A 17958-nucleotide genomic window follows, 5' to 3' on the forward strand; every position below is an offset into this window, starting at 1 on the left:
TTATATCCTCCTTTCAAGACACTGTCCATTCCATTCAACTGCTCTTCCAAGTCCTTTGCTGTCTCTGACAGAATTACAATGTCATCGGCGAACCTCAAAGTTTTTATTTCTTCTCCATGAATTTTAATACCTACTCCGAATTTTTCTTTTGTTTCCTTTACTGCTTGCTCAATATACAGATTGAACAACATCGGGGAGAGGCTACAACCCTGTCTTACTCCCTTCCCAACCACTGCTTCCCTTTCATGTCCCTCGACTCTTATAACTGCCATCTGGTTTCTGTACAAATTGTAAATAGCCTTTCGCTGCCTGTATTTTACCCCTGCCACCTTTAGAATTTGAAAGAGAGTATTCCAGTCAACATTGTCAAAAGCTTTCTCTAAGTCTACAAATGCTAGAAACGTAGGTTTGACTTTCCTTAATCTTTCTTCTAAGATAAGTTGTAAGGTCAGTATTGCCTCTCGTGTTCCAGTGTTTCTATGGAATCCAAACTGATCTTCCCCGAGGTTGGCTTCTACTAGTTTTTCCATTCGTCTGTAAAGAATTCGTGTTAGTATTTTGCAGCTGTGACTTATTAAGCTGATAGTTCGGCAATTTTCACATCTGTCAACGCCTGCTTTCTTTGGGATTGGAATTATTATATTCTTCTTGAAGTCTGAGGGTATTTCATCTGTTTCATACATCTTGCTCACCAGATGGTAGCGTTTTGTCAGGACTGGCTCTCCCAAGGCCGTCAGTAGTTCCAATGGAATGTTGTCTACTCCAGGGGCCTTGTTTCGACTCAGGTCTTTCAGTGCTCTGTCAAACTCTTCATGCATTATCGTATCTCCCATTTCATCTTCATCTATATCCTCTTCCATTTCCATAATATTGTTCTCAAGTGCATCGCCCTTGTATAGACCCTCTATATACTCCTTCCACCTTTCTGCTTTCCCTTCTTTGCTTAGAACTGGGTTTCCATCTGAGCTCTTGATGTTCATACATGTGGTTCTCTTATCTCCAAAGGTCTCTTTAATTTTCCTGTAGGCAGTATCTATCTTACCCCTAGTGAGATAAGCCACTTCATCCTTACATTTGTCCTCTAGACATCCCTGCTTAGCCATTTTGCACTTCCTGTCGATCTCATTTTTGAGACGTTTGTATTCCTTTTTGCCTGTTTCACTTACTGCATTTTTATATTTTCTCCTTTCATCAATTAAATTCAATATTTCTTCTGTTACCCAACGATTTCTACTAGCCCTCATCTTTTTACCTACTTGATCCTCTGCTGCCTTCACTACTTCATCCCTCAAAGCTACCCATTCTTCTTCTACTGTATTTATTTCCCCCATTCCTGTCAATTGCTCCCTTATGCTCTCCCTGAATCTCTGTACATCCTCTGGTTCTTTTAGTTTATCCAGGTCCCATCTCCTTAAATTCCGACCTTTTTGCAGTTTCTTCAGTTTTAATCTACAGGTCATAACCAATAGATTGTGGTCAGAGTCCACATCTGCCCCTGGAAATGTCTTACAATTTAAAACCTGGTTCCTAAATCTCTGTCTTACCATTATATAATCTATCTGATACCTTTTAGTATCTCCAGGGTTCTTCCATGTATACAACCTTCTTTCATGATTCTTAAACTAAGTGTTAGTTATGATTATGTTGTGCTCTGTGCAAAATTCTACCAGGCGGCTTCCTCTTTCATTTCTGTCCCCCAATCCATATTCACCTACTATGTTTCCTTCTCTCCCTCTTCCTACACTCGAATTCCAGTCACCCATGACTATTAAATTTTCGTCTCCCTTCACAATCTGAATAATTTCTTTTATTTCATCATACATTTCTTCAATTTCTTCGTCATCTGCAGAGCTAGTTGGCATATAAACTTGTACTACTGTAGTAGGTGTGGGATTCGTATCTATCTTGGCCACAATAATGTGTTCACTATGCTGTTTGTAGTAGCTTACCCGCATTCCTATTTTCCTATTCATTATTAAACCTACTCCTGCATTACCCCTATTTGATTTTGTGATTATAACCCTGTAGTCACCTGACCAGAAGTCTTGTTCCTCCTGCCACCGAACTTCACTAATTCCCACTATATCTAACTTCAACCTATCCATTTCCCTTTTTAAATTTTCTAACCTACCTGCCCGATTAAGGGATCTGACATTCCACGCTCCTATCTGTAGAACGCCAGTTTTCTTTCTCCTGATAACGACATCCTCTTGAGTAGTCCCCGCCCGGAGATCCGAATGGGGGAGTATTTTACCTCCGGAATATTTTACCCAAGAGGACGCCATCATCATGTAATCATACAGTAAAGCTGCATGCCCTCGGGAAAAATTACGACTGTAGTTTCCCCTTGCTTTCAGCCGTTCGCAGTACCAGCACAGCAAGGCCGTTTTGGTTATTGTTACAAGGCCAGATCAGTCAATCATCCAGACTGTTGCCCTTGCAACTACTGAAAAGGCTGCTGCCCCTCTTCAGGAACCACACTTTTGTCTGGCCTCTCAACAGATACCCCTCCGTTGTGGTTGCACCTACGGTACGGCTATCTGTATCGCTGAGGCACGCAAGCCTCCCCACCAATGGCAAGGTCCATGGTTCATGGGGGGAAGTTGAATACATTGATTGTTTTTTACAGTGCCTAGGCATTACTTGTTGACAAACACTACACCTTTACATGGTCTATTTTCTAATGAATGGTTCAAATTTCTGAGAAATTGGAGAAAGTGGAGAGGCTTACAGCCATAAAAATAACCATCCTCATGAGGATTCAATAGACATTAAACCAACTTTTTGAGGACTGCCTTCAACAAATTGCTAGAGAAATGTCTGTATGGTAAAATACAGAACCCAAATGAAAGTTTCAATGCTCTTATTTGGAAGAGATGTCCAAAGACTGTTTGTTTCCAATTTGGTAGTGAAGATTTCTGCATTTGAAGATGCAGCAGTGTTTAATTTCGGGAATGTGGCAAGACTTCACATCCTCAGCAACTTGGGCTTTACACCTGGAATCTTCACTGAGTAGATACTACAGATATCATGAAGGCGAAAATTTCAGTACAGAATATAAAAAGAATTGCTAGGTAAAGGAGAAGAGGAGCTACAAGACCTGCAGAGGATGATGAGGAAGAACTGGAATATGGATGTGGGCAGTTCTAGCTAAGGCACGATTAAAAAATTTTTAAAACACTTCATTCAATCTTTAAAATGATTTTTCTGCAACTTAAAGTTTTATCTTTAGGAACACATATTTCAGAAACTACTGGAAGGATTTTGATGAAATTTGGCATGGCAATTTTTTTTTTTAAATTGAAGTAATATTTAAGTGGAACAAAATTTTAATCTAGACATTGTAAACAGTTTTATGGTTAATAACAAATGGAAAATTTGTCTGTACAAAATGTCCAAATCCAAAAATCACAGAAAATACTAAAAATAATTTACCAAAATGTTACTGAACTTAATTGTACATTTATTAGTGTAGATTATTTAACCATAGAAAAAAATTGACAAATTTGCCTGGAAATAATGAAAAAAGTGTACCTTAAAATAATAATGTAACAAAACATTCAAAATTCTCTCACAATATTAAAATTTTATTAAAAATTCTGTAAAAGTGATTTGAGGCATATTGGATCCCTCTACAGAAGTGTGCAAAACTTCAGTGAAATTGAACAAAAAAGACAGAAGTATGGTTTTACAAGGATATCAGTGCTAGACTGCCACTGTTTCCACTTAACAATCGGCTTGCTACTTACCCACATGGTTCTCCCGTCTTACAGTTTCATACAGTTTTTCTAGCCCACATGATGTGTTGCTACCCCTTCAGCTTACTGATCATGATTGTGTTTTTGTGATAAGCACTTTCATTACATTTACAGTTAACAATAATCAAACACTCTTTTCCCAGTGAATCACCTGCTACATCTGGCCTTTCCCCCATTTTCTCAGAACTCAGCTCATTGGCTGTCATGTGCAAGCATTTAAGTTACTTCAGTGCCGAATGGAGACAAGTCTCTGATTCATCCCATTTCTGAAAAGACCAGGCTGACTACAGTAGTCTGGTATAATTCAAAGAAACATACTTGTCCCATTCCGTCATAGAAATGTGCATATAGGGTCAAATAAAACTATGGTACTCTTAACTCTTTTTCATGATTTTCTTGACTTCTCCCCTTTTTGCAATGACCAATTCAGTTAGTCGTAAGATCAGTCCAGTTTGACTTGTTTCACATTTGTTCTTGAATAATGTAGAAAAGTCTGGTGTTCTCTTCAGACAGACAAGCTTAGTCTTAAGTCTTTCAAATTTTGTGTGTGTAATGATTTAAGTTAGGTCTGTAACCTTTTAATATCTGTTAAATTTTGTGTGGCCAGCTAACAATTCCCAAAGATGCATGAAGTAGTACCACACAGAATGTTGCTTTTACTCCATGCCACATTTCTTTTGGTATATTGTATAATGGCTTTTACTTTTAATATGCCATAACTACCAACATAAGCCATTCCTAAAACATACTAATTTTGGTATACACACATTCCTTTTGTTAATTAAGGTTTGATTTGATTTTGATTCTACTATAAGTAAGATGTTTAGCTGCCACACATCCGTAGCGAGAAAAATTTTTTTGAACAGTGTTTTATACCATAAGGAGTAGGTACAGTGATCCAAATAACATACAAGGCTGAAATATAAATGTTTTGGTTATGTAAATCCTATCAAATCTGTTTGCTGATGTATGTGCTATGATGCCCAAGGTTGCACTGTCGGGATATAACATTATCCATCTATCTCTCATGTTTTACCATTCAGTTCCATCTATGATAATGCACTAACCTAAGTAAAAGATGACCCCTTTTTTCAAGAGGCTTCTTGAGAAAAAATTATTTTTAATATATTCTGACTAGTCAAAATTACAAACTGTTTTATTGACAGAATGTATCTGCTTAAAAAGTTAACATTATACCTACTCTTATGTTTATGCCATTTATTAGTTGTCTTCATTTTGATAAAACAAGGAGAAATAAAACAAACAAAAAATTGTTTTCTTTTCAACAGTTTTCACTTACTAACTCCGTAATGTGTGAAGTCACTATTTTTAATCATCACCATCATCATTAAAAACAACAACAACACAACAACAACCTAATGACACAGGTGTGAAATTTATATCTTCGTTCTCACAAATATTAGGCTGTATCTTCCAAATATGTTAAGATTTCTGAGGATGCAGCTACCATAGGACCTGAGAACACAGCTGCTTTTATCTGAATACATATCAGATTTTGCATCTATATTGACGTGAGAATGTTGCACTGTTATGAGAACGAGATTTTCACTCTGCAGTGGAGAGTGTGCCGATATGAAACTTCCTGGCAGATTAAAACTGTGTGCTGGACTGTTTCGTGGGCAAGTGCTCTAACAACTGAGCTACCCAAGCATGACTCATGCCCCATCCTCACAGCTTCACTTCTGCCAGTACCTTATCTCCTACCTTCCAAACTTTACAGAAACTCTCCTACGAACCTAGCAGATCTAGCCCTGTTATTTTCTTCCAAATATATTGTCTGCCTGCCACTCTCTCATTGGCTGCAAAGAACTGCTTGTAGCAGCTGACACATCTGCTTTCATTCCAGTCATATGTCACAGTGAGCATACACAACAGTGTAGCATGAAAGACATTAGTATGCCAGTGACCACTATGTACGACTTTTACCGTCTCCTGGAGAGATGAATACTGTTGTTTTATATTTGTCCCATTTTAAAGGCAGTTCAATCCTGAGTACAAATGGATTCAGGAAAGCTGCAATGTAAGCATGGTAGATGTTCTCAAAAAGCCAAAGTATGCAGTATACATTCCTATGTTTGGCTGCCATTCAGTATACCCCTCCCCACACCCAACCAGTTCATGCCCAAGTTGTTATTGATGTTCCCCCTCTAAACCTCCATAGTACTCTACTTGAGCAACAGTGAAACACAAACTGCAATATTTTCTAACAACAGCAACTAATACACAAGAGCACAATCACAATTCAGTCGGATTCTTGCACTTTTTCTCATTCTGTGATTTACTGACATCTATTAGTATTGTCTGCACAATGGGTTTTGATGCTGTAACTGATTCTCACAATGGTTAGTCAGTTTAATGTGAATGATTTTGTTTGTTAGTAATTTCACTTTGGATTTATTTTCCTTCTTGTTTCATCTGAATGTCACCATTTTGTTATAGAGCTGATTAAAAGTTGGCAATCTTTTACCTGGTATTCTAATATGTGAACAGTGGGCAAATTTCTCATTTGCAACCCACTTAATAAATAATTACACTCTCTCAAAATCAATAAAATATTGATCTGGGTTCAGAATCAAGTAATGTTTTTAGAAGGACAACATTTCTGCTTTTGAATGCAACCTTTATTTAAAAATTAGCATTAATGTTTGTTTACAGTATCCATACATGTTTGAGAAGTCTTATTGCAAACTTGTTCAAATATAACAACAGTCTGTAACATGATAGCTAGAATGTACTGCTATTTCCTCCTGTGTTTTATCAAATTCTACACAGAGCAATAGATTATTGTTGTTGTTAGTTAATTGTTTCCTGCATATCCCTTGCACTAGTGGTGCTTGAGCCATATGTCATGTGACTGTGTAAGCAACTTCGACACTGTATTGAGCACTTTGGCATACAGCGAAATCTTGAACCTGTTCAAACATGAATACCATTTGAACTTACAAATTCTTCGAAATAAATCCCTATGTGACCTCAGTATTTGGAGCTTCATCTGTAAATGAAAGATACCCCTATATAATCTATTAAACAACATAAAAATGTTACCTTCAGCAGCAATAGTTTAATCTGTGAATACAAGACAAACTTGTATTTTTTGAATGATGAATTAGGGAAAAAACCTCATATTATAATCGGGTAAATACAGTATCCAGAAATAATAATTTAAAATCAGTACAATATGCTGGTGCATTTTTAAGGTTAATGATGTTTTTAACAAGTCCTTTGTGGCCTCTGTCACATATACATTCACATTTTCATAACAATGGGATCATAATTTCACACTAGAAAAAGCTAATTACAATGAACTTTATTTAATAGATTTTAAAGATTCTTTAAAATTCTTTGTCTCTATTTTATCTATTGACAGTCTGAAGATGATGAACAGTTAATTGACACCATGTGATATGCTACTGTGATTGTGCTGTAATTCTAAAATTAATTTTAATAAGACCTTTTAAAGTCATAAATCATCTCTATTTATGCAAAAACATGTCCCTTCCATTACATCTGAAAACTACAATAAGAAATTGTCCCAGGGTGTCGGTGGGATAAATAATGCTTATATGGCATAATTTGTTAAGTCAACTACTTAGAATATACCATGATAGATTATAGCTAAATCATCTCCCTGAAGAGCTTGAATTGAATAGCACATGTCTGACTTCTATACACGTTTTAGAAACAAGAGTTACCTAGTAATCAGCATTTAGAGGGTTCTACATGATTGCTGATTGTTAATTCTCATGGTTATTACGTCAGTCACAATCATATCATTATTGTTACATACTGTCTTTTACAGGAGTAATACACTGCACTAGCTACTATTAACAAGATCACATAATGTGGCATTTAGACATTTAAAGTAAACACACTACACCTCCTAAACATGGGCATACAGGAACAATCAACAGCAACTGAATTGTAATACTAGGAAAGATTTTATTCTTAAATGAATCAACAATATAAAAGTATTTGTCAGTTTCATATATTCTTGAGCTATTAAGTAGTCCTTATTCGTTTTGTCACTGTGCTAGGGTAAGCATTCTGATCAAATGTTAGTTGGAAAAGAATCTTCAGGGATATGAACTCAGACAATTTACATTACCGATACAGCTATAGAAATATTTTCCATTTATGGAAGTAGGTTCCTTTCAAATTTATGTATCTCAGTTATTAGAGATTGTACATATTTAAATATATATATTTTTACTATTTGATATTTTATAACTCTGTGTTGATTATATATAATACAAATGTGCTACAAATTGTGTCATTTGAGATGAGATACTAAAATAAAATTTACTACATGTAGGTCAAATATAGACACTGTGTATCTCAATTATTTTATGGTATATATAGTTAGTTCCCCCCCCCCCCCCCCCTCCCCGGAACAATCACTTATCACCTAATGACCATGACAAACTTACAATCGTTTGTGACTTTTTTGTTTTTTCATCAGTTCACTGTATTCAACATACTGTTTCTCTGAAGATTTTCAATCAGTTTTCTCTTTCTGGTATTAGACATGGGAGGTTACAACAACATTTTCTACCTTCTTCAAGAACAAATCATTTGATAATATCCTGTTCAAAATTGCTTCAGGACTGACAGCTGTGAAGTAAGGAGAGAGATGAGGCTCACAAGTAAGACATGGTACACCTTCGGCCATCCCAAAAGACCTGTAGCCAGAACAACCACCAGCTGTTGCTAGACCTTAACTGCCCCATCATGACATTTTCCACTTGCACTTTGCTGCAGATTTAGGCAGATTGATATTCAGTGGTATTGTAAGTTGGGGTCTGAGATTTCATTTGTTTCAAATTCTTAATCTTGAAGAGTTATTATTTAATCAGTTATTACTGTTATTAGTTGTGTATTGAATGATGCTGAACAATATCAGAAGGAAATTCATCATATGTTATTTCATGAAAATGTTTTATGTCACTCTCTTGGCCAGAGGATTGGCATACCATGTCAGTTGAGAGGAATGGTTTATGTGTTACATGCCTACACTATCAACAACTGTTGTTGCTAATGTTCCCAAAAAATCTAGTGTGCTGACAATATGTCTACCATTTCAGTTCAGAGAGAGGAGATGACTGTCCCCAGCACCAATATGTCAAAATTAGTATCAAATTTTAAATAATGGAGCTTATTGATCTAATATCTCTCCAAAAACCATAGTTTCCCATACATGACATTCACATTCTGAGAAGTCATTAGGATGTCAATGTGTCACTGCCTTTTAGACCCAACAAAACTGACGCGGAACCAAATCAAATAGCAAAATTACATTTCCATAAACTTTGAACATTAATAAAAAAACCATTATCAAAAACTAAATCTGAATAAAGTTCTTCTGAGTAACAGTTGTAATCACACAATGAAAACCTATTAATTATTTGCCTTATAATTTTTGCAATAATGAGGTGGAGTATTTTGTTATCATTATTGTTCTTGTTTTTCAAACCATTAAGTTCCTTTGGCTTGACTGACAGGCATAACTTTTTTATTATGTTTCAGATAAGTAGAAGGTTGAGCAGAAAACAAAATAGCAGGTTCATTATAAACCAAGCAATCTGTTTCTTGCAATGAAACCAGAAAGGTGACCATTAAGTGAGTGCAGCATCATACATCATATGTCTCAAATTATTTCATGTTAGAGATCTCTGAAAGAGTACCAATTTCAAGCAAATGAAAATATAATGTATTTCATATGATTTCTTTTGAATGGTGTTTTCATCTAAAGTCAGTAACAAAAGGTTTTTTGCATATAAAAAATTCAGTAACATCATCAGGAAATAAATTTTCATAAACTTTCTGTATATCATCTTAAAAATTTGTTGCCACAAGAAAACTAAAATAGAAAGATAACACTGCTCTTGCAGAATACACTGATGCCAGTACAGTCTTTGTAAAGTGAATTGCTTATGAGTCTGAGCAAGTTTAATGAAATGCAAGCATACGTATGTTCCATGCAAGATGTAGCGACTCATTTCCACATCTCCATGTATTCATGCCAGACTGTTGATCCTTAAGTAATTTTGATCAGACTTTAGCTGCATTTACTCATATTTGTGGTTTAAATAACACAAAATGCTGATTTCTTTATAAAGAAATATTAAGCTGTGGATTTTGTTTCTGGGTATCTGTGACACACACTGAAAAATTTTAAACTGAGATTTGTACTGTCACAGTGAACAGAAAGATATACCAATAATTCCTTAAAATAATACAATGAACAGTGTATCTAAATATACAATTATTAAGTTTTGCTATTATAAAAACTTGTGGTACAGAAATGTCTTAGTTGCCCATAGATGTCCTTAAATACTTTCTATTCATTTGCAGTTTCACCTACTGCTTCCTTCTGCAGAGATCCTTGAAGCAGCAATTCCTTCTTTCTTCTTCTAAAGAATCCAGCCTGTAGAAAATATTCATTATATATTACAAACAAAATCATGTATAAGAAAAAAAAACAATGATATAACAGTCTGAGTTGGTCACAGCTGAAACAAATTTCATTATTACTTGGTATCTTTTCCAGTATAAATTATTATGTATCCTTGCACAGACAGAAAAAGAGACAGATAGTACACCTGCATGCAGTAAATTTTAAGGTAATATATGACAATGGACACATTGAACTGAAGTGGTAGGCATGGGAAAGGGATGGAGGTTGGTATGGGATCAGGAGTAGCATAGATTGATGCCAAGAGGACCACAGGATCACAGAGCATGTTGTAATACCATTTCCCATCCACCTGATTTGTAAGAACAAAAGTACAAGTTGTACACACTATTCTATGCAATTCTTATGTATGCACTTACCAACTACTCAGTGATGAAACTACACTCATGCTCATAAATTAAGGATAATTGCAGAATGTGGTGCCACACAACATGGCACTACACAGAACTGGTGCTAATAATGTAGGCACATAGGGAACACATACGACACAGATCTGTAAATTCATGGTATTGGTAATAAGTTGAGAAAACTGTCCCAAAACACATGTGCTACAAAACACCACTGTTTTCTGTGCATGTACCCCTACATCAATATGGGATATGATCACCATACACACAACAGATTGGCATACACTGGATCAGGTGGTCAAGCACCTGCTGGGGTATAGCCTCCCATTCTTGCACCAGTGCCTGTCGGAGCTCCTGAAGTGTCCTAGGGGTTTGAAGACATGCAGCGATACATCGACCGAGAGCATCCCAGTTGTGCTCGATGGGGTTTAGGTCTGTAGAACAGGCAGACCACTCCATTCGCCTCATATCTTCTGTTTCACGGTACTCCTACATGATGGCAGGTTGGTGGGGCTGTGCATTATCATCCATAAGGAGGAAGGTGGGAATCACTGCACCCCTGAAAAGGTGGACATACTGGTGCAAAATGACGTCCCGATACACCTGACCTGTTACAGTTCCTCTGTCAAAGACATGCAGTGGTGTCGTGCACCAATCATAATCCTACCCACCACCATCAAATCACAACCTCCAAATAGGATCCTTTCAAGTACATTAAGGGCTTGGTATCTGGTTCCTGGTTCATGCCAGATGAAAATCCGGCAAGAATCACTGTTCAGACTGTATCTGGACTCGTCCCTGAACATAACCTGGGACTACTGTTCCAATGACCATGTATTGTGTTCTTGACACCAGGCCTTACGGGCTCTCCTGTGACCAGGGGTCAGTGTAATGCACCTTGCAGGTCTCTGGGCAAACAAACCATGTCTGTTCAGTCATCTGTAGACTGTGTGTCTGGAGACAACTGTTCCAGTGGCTGCAGTAAGGTCCCAAGCAAGGCTACCTACAGTACTCCGTGGCAGTCTGTGGGCACTGATGGTGAGATATCAGTCTTCTTGTGGTGTTGTACGCCATGGACATCCCATACTGTAGTGTCTGGACATGTTTCCTGTCTGCTGGAATCATTGCCATAATCTTGAGATCACACATTGTGGCACACGGAGAGCCTGTGCTATGACCTGCTGTGTTTGACCAGCCTCCAGTCGCCCTAGTATTCTACCCCTCATAATGTCATCAATATGTGTTCTTTTCAACATACAGTCACCGTTAGCATGGCTGAAAACATCTGCACTCTTACTCACTGCACTGTACTCTGACATGCACCAACACATTTCTGCACATGTGGAATGCTGCCAGCGCCATCATGCGACGACCACAGGTCAAATGCACCGCATGGTCATACCCCAAGGTGATTTAAACCCACAAACCACCCACCAGAGGATTGTTTCACCATGTATCAGCATTAATCTTAATTTATGAGCATGAGTGTATAATATTTCTATTCCAACCAGGACTTTCTAACTTATCTTTGATGCTTTTCAGGAGACTAAAACTTTGGCCTAACTAGGAAATGATTTCACAATTCTGCTGTAGCATAATTTATTAAAAGTGTAGTACAAAAGCTAAAAAATAATGAATGAAATACCTTCTTTTCAGTCACAAAAATGTAGCAATATCATAGCTGTGACATCTGCTGCAAATAAATGAAATATCCTTGCATATATCTCTTTAAGCTTTTAACCCAACATTATTTATGATATGAAAACATGACTCGGCCAGATAGCCAAGTGCTTTACAACTGTGCTTCTAGGATTCAAGGAGGAGCACTGGCCTTCTATCAAATAAACCCAGTGGATTAGAAATGCCGAATGGTGTGCCAGCAAGCCTGGATGTGGTTTTTAGGTAGTTGTCCATATCCAATTAAATAAATACTGGGCTGGTGCCCATGTCCTGCCTCAGATATATGCTACACAAACACTTCAAAAATGTTCTAATACTTGAATGCGTTATTCACACCAAACACAGACAGACAGGGTACAGTGAAGGGGTTGGTGGCATTAGGAAGGACATCCGACCACCCATTGTCACAAACATTGCTTCAACCCATACAACAATGCCAACCCATAAACATGGGACAAAGCAAGGAGGAAGAAGAAGATAGTTTCATGATAATAATGTTATCTTCTTTCTGACTTAAATTCAATGAGCTTCTCCACTACTCATTTGAAAGGGTTGTAGCTACATATTTTGTGCCTAGAAGTATGTCTTGGAATCTGTCACACTTACTTTTATATGTACACAAGAGGATATACTCTAGAATATGTTGCATTATTGTCTTATAGACATTTTGATATGCAGATACATAGCACTTTCACGTAGTGCCCTCCCTCAACAACTCAAAATTTTGTGTTCACAGTCTTAATTGCACATCCATGCATCAAAGAATAACTTTGAGGTTAAATGGGTATCAATTTGACACTTTACAGCAAGACAGTTTATGAGTATGAGTAGTAGCCTGATGAAATGCCATACAACACAGATCAATCACTTCATGATTTCACTGCTATCATGGAATATAACAAAATGAAAATCTAACTTATAGTGATCGTCTGTGGTCAACAAAATGGTTAATGCCACTCATAAATTATGGGTTTCAGAGGCATAAAGAAAAATTGCAATAGAACTGCATGCAGTCAACTGTGAGGGCAGTGTTAACCAGACACAGCATAAACAGATACACGTGATCAGTTTGGTGTCCACATATTCATTACAAACCACAGTACAGACAGTGCAACACTGTGGTTTGTAAAGAAGGTAGACAAAATGACACCTGGATTGAACCTGGGTCCATAGGGTTAGATTCTCTTTACCAACTAATGCCCGATTTGATTGAAACCTGCTGATCAGAACAGGAGAGTGGTCAGATACTCATACAGATCTCAGGAATGCAGTCCAGTAGTCTTCACAGGGAGGTGAGTCAGTCATGTTTTAGACCCGTAACATTGGGTCTTGGATGCCTCCTATTGCAATAGAGAGTATGTGGATTTGAGGCTTGAGCCAGTTGTCCACCCCTACCACCAACGTTTTAGTGACAGATTCATCTTTCTAGATAATAAACAAACAATCCACATCCACCTGCTGAACATTTTCTTACATGGGACAGAAAAAAAAAAGAGTAGACTGGTCTGCAGACATAAACCAGATTGAGCTTGCTTGGAATCAGATGAAACTTTTAGTACATTGTCACAGGAACTCTCCTGTCACACTGAGTGCCCTGGGGGAGGGCTGCCATTGAAGAGTGGACAGGCTTAAGCATCAAAGATGTCAAAAATAACCCAAGCACATTACAACACAATGAGTGGGGCAACATAGTACTGGAGGCTACCCAGCAGCCAATTTTGATGTCATAGATTAGCATTTTTGAAGCAACTGATTTTATTTTAGTTATTGTTTTGTTTATATATCATAGTAAAGTTCTCCTTGAATATAGGCACACACATAGTCATGGAAATGCAGTTGGTGCATAGCTCTTTTCAAACAGTTTATATTATTTCTTGTACAAATTGCTAACTCATCATATTTGCTCTTATTTCAGTAGTAGGATAAATGGTGTTTGCTAGTGTAACTTATTGAGTTGTTTCTGTGTCAACTCAGTGTTCTGAGGAACACGTCACTTTGATATTCTTCATATCAGCTTTTAGTAGAATGTTAATTTCATAAAACTTAATACACAAGGATTGTGTAGTATACTGATAAATTCTTAGATTAGTTTCATTTTCCACTTAGTAGTTATTTTTAATATTTGCAACATCATATGTCTTTAGTTTGAATTTGGTCACCATCAGCATTGCTTTTCTTTTCTTCTTCCTTGTTCCTGCTCCCATGCCTGCCTATGGTTGTTTGTATTCCCTTGCTTTGTTCTGATAGAGCTGTCTTAAGGGTGAATATTTTGACAAAGTGCTGTTAAAACTCTCTTACTGCCTCTCTCATGAGCTTCTCCTTTGTTTTCTGCCTTGTACTTAAAAATAATTTCTGCCAAGCACAGAAAAGACTTCTCTTGTTTTACTGAACATATCTTCTCTGCCTTTATTGGTGGTGATGATCAAGCTATTGCAGTTACTATTGCTGCTGTCAATGTTTCAACTGTTACTGGTATCGGTGATGCAGTTGCAATTGATGGGGTTGTCTCTTGTGTCCTCACTAGTGCTCTTGGTTTAGTATATAATGTTGGAAATTCTACGTCTTCTTCCACAGATGATTCTGCAGAAATTCTTGTTTTATCACAAATGTCTGCTGTTATTGAACCAGCTCTGTCAACTCTTGGTGCTACCGTATTGCATTTCTTCTATTGCCGGTACTCTCTGCTAACTGCCTAATGCTTTTGGCTCAGAACAGGACAAAAACACCATATGTTCTTTCCCTTGCATTACTCTTAGACATGGCCCATCATCTGCTTTTGCTGGCACTGGTATGATTTAATTTGTTGCTCATGTTTCTTGTCTGCTTCCTGTTGTCAATTATGGTATTAACAGTTTTCCCATACAGAAAGTTTTGGACACTATTTCCTTCTCTGGATAGCTTTTGGAGGTTACACTAGGATTTGTTAGTTGTATGTTGATGCTGTCCTGCATAAATGTGTGTATAAACATATTTATTTATTTATTTATTTATTTATTTATTTATTTATTTATTTTTTGCTTCACTCATTTGTGTTGCAAATTGTGCTACAAACACAAGAAATTGGTAATAAGTGTCAAAAAGTTGAAGACTTACATTATTTTTGCACTGTCATAACCACCCGTAGTTAATTTCTATAAATGTCACTTGAATTTGCTGTTAATGATTTTAATTTAGGATTGTAACTTTTTCAAATTTCATTATCTTTTAATTTAAGCTGGCAGGGGGTCAGGCATAACAAATATAAACGTCTTTATAAAAGAGTTTTTGCTAATAATTTCAGTTATAATGTCTCCATTACTATGACCAGAAACAATAACTCACATGGCAGTCTCTACCCTGTTCGTATTTGGCAGTGCTTTACCTTTTGTTTGGGTAACTTGGTACATTATATTTAGTCCAGGGAAACTATTCTGAGTAGGGAGAAATCATGTTTAGAGTTGCTCAAGGCTCAATCTTAGATCTACTATTATTCCTCATATTTGTAAACAATTGTCTGTCTAGTGTAACACTCAGTGAGGAAATAATAAATGGTACATTATATTTAGTCCAGGGACACTATTCTGAGTAGGGAGAAATCATGTATAGAGTTGCTCAAGGCTCAATCTTAGATCTACTATTGTTCCTCATATTTGTAAACAATTGTCTGTCTAGTGTAACACTCAGTGAGGAAATAATAAATACAGTGGAAACTTCAAAAGTCTTAGATGTTGGCACTGATAAGAATTTAAACTGGAAAAAACACATTTTGGAACTCCTAAAACAACTTAGTTCAGCCACACTTAAAGTTATAATCATTGCAAGTCTTGGGGAGAGAAAAATCAGGAAACTGAGGTATTTTGCACATTATGAAATCTTCACGGGTTATCAGCTGAGTGGCATTGTCTTTTAGTTGCAACATTTTAATGGATTGCATATCCACCATCTTCATATTGTAGACACCTGTTTAAAGAGTTGGGCATTCAGATTACTCCTACACAGTATGTCTACTCCCTCACAAAGTTTGTTGCACATACTCCACTGCTTTGCAAAACGAACAATGATGTACATAATCACAATACCAGAAGCAAAAGTGACATTCATTACTCCTCGTTAAGACCATCTTTAACAATTACTCCTCATTAAGACCATCTTTAACACAAGAAGTGGTGCACAATGCTACAATAAATTTTTTTTATAAACTACCCAAGGATATAAAATGTCTGACATATGTTGTTGTTGTAGTCTTCAGTGGTGAGACTGGTTTGATGCAGCTCTCCATGCTACTCTATCCTGTGCAAGCTTCTTCATCTCCCAGCACCTACTACAACCTACATCCTTCTGAATCTGTTTAGTGTATTCATCTCTTGGTCTCCCTCTATGATTTTTACCCTCCACGCTGCCCTCCAATACTAAATTGGTGATCCCTTGATGCCTCAGAACATGTCCTACCAACCGATCCCCTCTTCTAGTCAAATTGTGCCACAAACTTCTCTTCTCCCAAATCCTATTCAGTACTTCCTCATTAGTTATATTATCTACCTATCTAATCTTCAGCATTCTTCTGTAGCAGCACATTTCAAAAGCTTCTATTCCCTTCTTGTCCAAACTATTTTTTCGTCCATGTTTCACGTCCATACATGGCTACACTCGATACAAATACTTTCAGAAACGACTTCCTGACATATAAATCTATACTCGATTTTAATAAATTTCTCTTCTTCAGAAATGCTTTCCTTGCCATTGCCAGTCTACATTTTATATCCTCTCTACTTCGACCATCATCAGTTATTTTCCTCCCCAAATAGCAAAACTCCTTTACTACTTTAAGTATCTCATTTTCTAATCTAATTCCCTCAGCATCACCCAACTTAATTCGACTACATTCCATTATCTTCTCTACTTCGACCATCATCAGTTATTTTGCTCCCCGAATAGCAAAACTCCTTTACTACTTTAAGTATCTCATTTCCTAATCTAATTCCCTCAGCATCACCTGACTTAAATCAACTACATTCCATTATCCTCATTTTGCTTTTGTTGATGTTCATGTTACATCCTCCTTTCAAGACACTGTCCATTCCATTCAACTGCTCTTTCAAGTCCTTTGCTGTCTCTGACAGAATTACAATGTCATCGGCGAACCTCAAAGCTTTTATATCTTCCCCATGGATTTTAATACCTAGTCCGAATTTTTCTTTTGTTTCCTTCACTGCTTGCTCAATATACAGATTCAATAACATTGGGGAGAGGCTACAAACTTGTCTCACTCCCTTCCCAACCACTGCTTCCCTTTCATGTCCATCAAGTCTTATAACTGCCATCTGGTTTCTGTACAAGTTGTAAATAGCCCTTCGCTCCCTGTATTTTACCCCTGACACCTTCAGAATTAGAAAGAGAGTATTCCAGTCAACATTGTCAAAAGCTTACTCTAATTCTACAAATGCTAGAAATGTATGTTTGCCTTTCCTTAATCTAGCTTCTCAGATAAGTTCCAATATTTCTACGGAATCCAAACTGATCCTCCCTGAAGTTGGCTTCTACCAGATTTTCCATTCGTCTGTAAAGAATTTGCGTTAGTATCTTGAACCCGTGACTTATTAAACAGATAGTTCGGCAATTTTCACATCTGTCAACACCTGCTTTCTTTGGGATTGGAATTATTATATTCTTCTTGAAGTCCGAGGGTATTTCGCCTGTCTCA

General features: G+C 37.0%; 1 protein-coding gene across 1 annotated transcript in view; it reads right to left on the reverse strand.

Moving 5' to 3' along the window:
- Positions 1-8176: 8176 nt before the first annotated feature.
- The window catches only part of LOC124796280 (integrin alpha-PS5-like), a 566708-nt gene continuing 556926 nt past the window's right edge, over positions 8177-17958 (reverse strand). The window contains exon 23 of the mRNA XM_047260397.1: positions 8177-10203. Within this exon, the coding sequence (XP_047116353.1) occupies positions 10117-10203 (87 nt within the window). The 3' untranslated portion in view covers positions 8177-10116. The remainder of the gene's footprint in view (positions 10204-17958) is intronic.

The sequence above is a fragment of the Schistocerca piceifrons genome, chromosome 4 (assembly GCF_021461385.2).
Source record: "Schistocerca piceifrons isolate TAMUIC-IGC-003096 chromosome 4, iqSchPice1.1, whole genome shotgun sequence".
NCBI classification, from domain to species: domain Eukaryota; kingdom Metazoa; phylum Arthropoda; class Insecta; order Orthoptera; family Acrididae; genus Schistocerca; species Schistocerca piceifrons.